Genomic DNA, 6,206 nt, shown 5'->3' on the forward strand with positions numbered 1-6,206 from the left:
CTTAACAACGTCATAACCAAACAAAATAAACTAAAGAAAGCATCAAGCAGCTTCCAAGAAACAATGTGCGCTCTAGTCGAAGATACTGAACAAGTCCATATCTTCGTCATCACTCTCTTCTTTCTCTTCCTTCTTCTTCTTCTCTTCGGCAGCAGGAGCTTCAACAGCTGTTGCACCACCTGTCGAAGCAGAGACAGCAACGGCAGCACCACCAGTAGCACCAACGTTGGTGATCAAGTCTTCAACGTTCTTCCTCTCAACAAACTTAGCGAAGAGGCTAGGCCAGTAAGACTCACATTGGACATTGGCTTTCTTTACCAGAGTTAAAATCTTTTCAGCCTGTGTTGGAAACCAGTTGAATGTCAAACCCAACGTTAAGAAGCATTCTACATACCAAAACATATAAAGAAAAGAGAGGAAGTAAGAATTACTTACAGTGATGGGAATGTTGGAAAAAAATGGGTTTCACAAAGGATGAATGACACAGAGAAGAAAGTGTTGCACTCCAAAAACTTTCAAGGCTTGTATAAATTTCTTTTAGACAAATATTTCTACCCTCCCAATAACAATTGGCGATTACAACAGGTATGCGAAATATTGCCTTCAGGATACAATGAAAGCCATGCAACGAAAACTGAATTCAAGGTTTGTACCCCTTGATTCAATCAAGAACACACAAAGAGATTTCTGATTTCTGACGATGCTTTTTTGAAATAGAGAAAACAGATTGATTTTTCTTATGTGTTAAACGAAACTGGGAGAAGCTATTTATAAAGGGTTTTGCACCTGTTGGGAATAGTTTTTTTTTTTTTTATTCGCCAACAGGTTTCTATTCACGAACCGTCAGGTTCCTTCATCAACAGACATCAATGGTGTCTTTTGGATTCGAAATTTTCTAACAGGCTTTTATCGGCCAAATAAAACCTTCAGTTCAAAAAATTCTTCCGGGGGCGATGCCCCCCAGGACCCCCCTTTGGTTAGCGGCGTTGAAAATATTCCAACATTCTCCCCCTATTTTCAAAAACCATAAAACAAAGTTAAAACTTTTAAATCAGAGTGACTGCATCACCGAAGTGACTGCCTACGTACCCGAGTGGGATCAAGCCAACGTAGTTCAAGCACAATTGAGACTAAGCATCATCGTTGAAATCAACACATAAATGATAGGTATTTTTTGGATTTGAACCTTCACTTAGTGTAAGAAACTCAAAGCCTTATCGAGGTTCTATGGTGAAACCAGTCTTGAACCAAGTACCCCTTATGATAAAACCGGAGTCTCCACACATATTGATTTCATAAAATCATGTGTTCTGTAGCCAAGCACGTTAATGGCCATGTGCTTATATCCTTGTTCATGAGTCTTCTTTAGAGAACGGTCTTCTTCTCTTAGGAAACGACCTTATTTCCATACTCATATAGGTAAGTCTCGAAGGTGTTTCTGCGATACACCTTTTACTAATCATAGACTCATTAAAGATTTACATCCATCCTATTTTCTTGCAGAAACCAGCACTAATAAGAAATGGGAAGTTTTTATATTAGTGCTCCATAATCCACATCCATAACTTGTTGGTACCACATTGAACCTTGTTTATCCTTTTCAAAACATAGGTTGGGTTTCTGCTATGGGAGATCAAACTTCCTTCACAGACCTTAGTCCCATTTCTTTCCTTTTTATTGAAACTACTGAACTTGGTAGACTTTTCGTAAATGGGTCTGCCAAATTTCTCTTTGATTCAATAAAGTTAACCGTAACTACTCCCCTCTTGAGTAGTTGCCTAACCATGTAGTGTCTAAGACTTGCATGTCTAGACTTTCCATTATAAGTCTTATTAGAGACATTATAGATTGTAGCTTGATTATCACAATTAATCAAGACCGCCGGAGTTGGCTTCTTCCAAAAAGGAATTTCCATAAGTAGGTTTCTAAGCCAATCTGCCTCCTTACATGCATCAGTTAAAGCTATCAATTCTGACAACATTGTTGAATCAGAAATACAAGTCTGCTTCTTGGAACTCCAAGACACAGCAGCACCCCCTAATGTAAAAATCCATCCAGAAGTTGACTTGGAATTTGATTCTACATTGTTCCAGTTAGCATCGCTGTACCCCTCTAGTGCAGCGGGATAGCCTTGGTAATGCAAACCAAAATTTATTGTTCCTTTCAAGTAAGCCATAACTCTTGAAACTGCTTTCCAGTGTTCATATCCTGGATTACTTGAGAAACGACATAATATTCCCACGGCTTGGGCTATGTCCGGTCTTGTGCAATGCATAGCGTACATAAGACTCCCAATAACACTAGAATATTCAAGTTGAGCATGAGTACGGCCGGTGTTCTTCATTAACTTGATAGTATGGTCTAAAGGAGTAGGTGCTGGATTGTCATCAAAGTGACCATATTTCTTGAGAAATTTCTCAATATAATGAGATTGAGTTAAAACCAACTCATCTCCCTTTCTTAGGATCTTAATTCCCAAGATTACATCAGCCTCTCCTAAATCCTTCATATCAAAGTTAGAACTAAGAAACTTCTTTGTTTCTTCCACAACAGATATGTCAGACCCAAAGATTAACATATCATCAACATACAAACAGAGAATCACACAACCAGAACTATCATGCTTACTATAGATACATTTGTCCGCATCATTCACCACAAAACCATATGACAAAACTACTTTATCAAACTTCTCATGCCATTGCATAGGGGCTTGCATAGGGGTTTTCAGAATGTGGACTATCCTTAAGTTCTCGCTTACGAGAGTCCTCTTCTATGCGAAGATGACGTTGTAAGGCCTCTAAATCATAGTCAGTCTCAGCATGCTTAAGTTTCTTCTTATAACCATTCCAAGAAGGGGGGAGACGAGAAATAATAACCCCAACAACAAACGCAGAAACAAGATCAATTCCAGCATCCTTAAGTTGATTAACTATGAGTAAAAGTTCACTGACCTGGGCAATGATTGACTTACTGTCAACCATCTTAAAATCCATGAAATTGCAAATCAGGAATTTCTTGTTGCTTGCTTCAGAAATCTTGTATTTGTTGTCAAGCGCAGTCCACAATCCCTTTGCAGTCCCAATACTCCGATGTGCATTGTACACATGTTTGTCCAGAGCATTCAAAATATGACCACGACACATGAAATCATCTTCCTGGCGCTGCTTTCGTCTAGCCTTCAATTCCTCAGTGTCATTGTCAGTTGCAGCAGGAATTTCCTCCAATCCATCTTCAAGTATGTACCACAACTTGATGGTGATCAGGAAAAACTTCACAGTCTCTTGCCAACGGGTAAAACCTTCACCATCAAAACGTTCCAATCGAGTAAAGGTTTGGTTCATCACTTGCAGAGATTGAGCAGTAGCATTCGAATTCGAAGATTCACCCTCCATTGCCAGAAATTATTTGTCTAAAAACTGTTGGAAAAAATAGGGTTTCACAAAGGATGAATGACACAGAGAAGAAAGTGTTGCACTCCAAAACTTTCAAGGCTTGTATAAATTTCTTTTAGACAAATATTTCTACCCTCCCAATAACAATTGGCGATTACAACAGGTATGTGAAATATTGCCTTCAGGATACAATGAAAGCCCTGCAACGAAAACTGAATTCAAGGTTTGTACCCCTTGATTCAATCAAGAACACACAAAGAGATTTCTGATTTCTGATGATGCCTTTTGAAATAGAGAAAACAGATTGATTTTTCTTATATGTTAAACGAAACTGGGAGAAGCTATTTATAAAGGGTTTTGCACCTGTTGGGAATAGGTTTTTTTTTATTCGCCAACAGGTTTCTATTCACGAACCGTCAGGTTCCTTCATCAACAGACATCAATGGTGTCTTTTGGATTCGAAATTTTCGAACAGGCTTTTATCGGCCAAATAAAACCTTCAGTTCAAAAAATTCTTCCGGGGGCGTTGCCCCATTGAAACCCCCACCAGGGGCGGTCTCCCCTGGACCCCCACGACCTGACCTGTCAGGTCGACCACAGCCTGGGGGGCGATGCCCCCCAGGATCCCCCTTTGGTTAGCGGCGTTGAAAATATTCCAACATTCTCCCCCTATTTTCAAAAACCATAAAACAAAGTTAAAACTTTTAAATCAGAGTGACTGCATCACCGAAGTGACTGCCTACGTACCCGAGTGGGATCAAGCCAACGTAGTTCAAGCACAATTGAGACTAAGCATCATCGTTGAAATCAACACATAAATGATAGGTATTTTTTGGATTTGAACCTTCACTTAGTGTAAGAAACTCAAAGCCTTATCGAGGTTCTATGGTGAAACCAGTCTTGAACCAAGTACCCCTTATGATAAAACCGGAGTCTCCACACATATTGATTTCATAAAATCATGTGTTCTGTAGCCAAGCACGTTAATGGCCATGTGCTTATATCCTTGTTCATGAGTCTTCTTTAGAGAACGGTCTTCTTCTCTTAGGAAACGGCCTTATTTCCATACTCATATAGGTAAGTCTCGAAGGTGTTTCTGCGATACACCTTTTACTAATCATAGACTCATTAAGGATTTACATCCATCCTATTTTCTTGCAGAAACCAGCACTAATAAGAAATGGGAAGTTTTTATATTAGTGCTCCATAATCCACATCCATAACTTGTTGGTACCACATTGAACCTTGTTTATCCTTTTCAAAACATAGGTTGGGTTTCTGCTATGGGAGATCAAACTTCCTTCACAGACCTTAGCCCCATTTCTTTCCTTTTTATTGAAACCACCGAACTTGGTAGACTTTTCGTAAATGGGTCTGCCAAATTCCTCTTTGATTCAATAAAGTTAACCGTAACTACTCCCCTCTTGAGTAGTTGCCTAACCATGTAGTGTCTAAGACTTGCATGTCTAGACTTTCCATTATAAGTCTTATTAGAGACATTATAGATTGTAGCTTGATTATCACAATTAATCAAGACCGCCGGAGTTGGCTTCTTCCAAAAAGGAATTTCCATAAGTAGGTTTCTAAGCCAATCTGCCTCCTTACATGCATCAGTTAAAGCTATCAATTCTGACAACATTGTTGAATCAGAAATACAAGTCTGCTTCTTGGAACTCCAAGACACAGCAGCACCCCCTAATGTAAAAATCCATCCAGAAGTTGACTTGGAATTTGATTCTACATTGTTCCAGTTAGCATCGCTGTACCCCTCTAGTGCAGCGGGATAGCCTTGGTAATGCAAACCAAAATTTATTGTTCCTTTCAAGTAAGCCATAACTCTTGAAACTGCTTTCCAGTGTTCATATCCTGGATTACTTGAGAAACGACATAATATTCCCACGGCTTGGGCTATGTCCGGTCTTGTGCAATGCATAGCGTACATAAGACTCCCAATAACACTAGCGTACATAAGACTCCCATGTCAGGTCGACCACAGCCTGGGGGGCGATGCCCCCCAGGACCCCCCTTTGATTAGCGGCGTTGAAAATATTCCAACAGGGAATTCCGTCGTCGTGAAGAATCAAGGCGGCGTAAGTGCAAGCGACTTCTCCATTGGAAGACATCTTTGTAGCAGAAATTAATTTGAAACTACCTAGAGAGACTCCTCCTGTACTAATAAATTATACAAGAGAAACAAGAATTGTAAATCCTTTATATAGAGCGCTCAGAAGACGAAAAAGAGAATGTTTCCCACTAGTTTCCGGTTTCCAAATTTCGGTCTTATTCGGGAAAGGCCTAACTTGTGGCACACGTCTTCCAACCGCCTGTTGGCGATTGCCTAATTGGTCGTGGAGAGGGATTTGGAATGTGGGATCAACTAGAGGCGTATAACCATCGAAAATGGCACGAACCATAGTGGTAAGTTGGACCTTGGATCGGAACATGGTTTCTTTTAGCCCATTGGGCCAGCAGGGGCATCATCGAATTCATGAAAATGTGTTCAAAAATAAACAAATAAAAATGAACCGTTATTCGGGCACCACCCCTTTTTGGCGCGATTTATATGGGCTGATATCAGAATATTAGGGACCGATACCATTTTATATAGGACAAAAAAAATTTAACCGATCCTTACCGTTGGATCGGCTAAATGGTATCAGCCTCTAATAATGCTGGTATCAGTCCACATCAATCATGCTTTTTTGAGGGGACCATGATTTTATTTTGGGTAAGACATTAGAAGAAAACTAAGCCATCCCTTATCCAAATATTTATGCTAATACCCAGATTATCCTATTTAATTAAGTAAGT

At 39.8% G+C, this 6,206-nt stretch overlaps 1 protein-coding gene across 1 annotated transcript; it reads right to left on the reverse strand.

Annotated features, from left to right (window-relative positions):
- Positions 1-33: 33 nt before the first annotated feature.
- Positions 34-5,518, reverse strand: LOC113342548 (60S acidic ribosomal protein P1-like). Its single transcript, XM_026587057.1, has 3 exons — positions 5,452-5,518; positions 4,804-4,808; positions 34-339 (listed from the first exon to the last, which is right to left on the reverse strand). Exons 1-3 carry the CDS (start codon positions 5,516-5,518, stop codon positions 73-75), a joined length of 339 nt encoding a protein of 112 aa, XP_026442842.1. The 3' UTR covers positions 34-72.
- Between the last annotated feature and the right edge of the window lie 688 nt (positions 5,519-6,206).

The sequence above is a fragment of the Papaver somniferum genome, unplaced genomic scaffold (assembly GCF_003573695.1).
Source record: "Papaver somniferum cultivar HN1 unplaced genomic scaffold, ASM357369v1 unplaced-scaffold_43, whole genome shotgun sequence".
NCBI classification, from domain to species: Eukaryota; Viridiplantae; Streptophyta; class Magnoliopsida; order Ranunculales; family Papaveraceae; genus Papaver; species Papaver somniferum.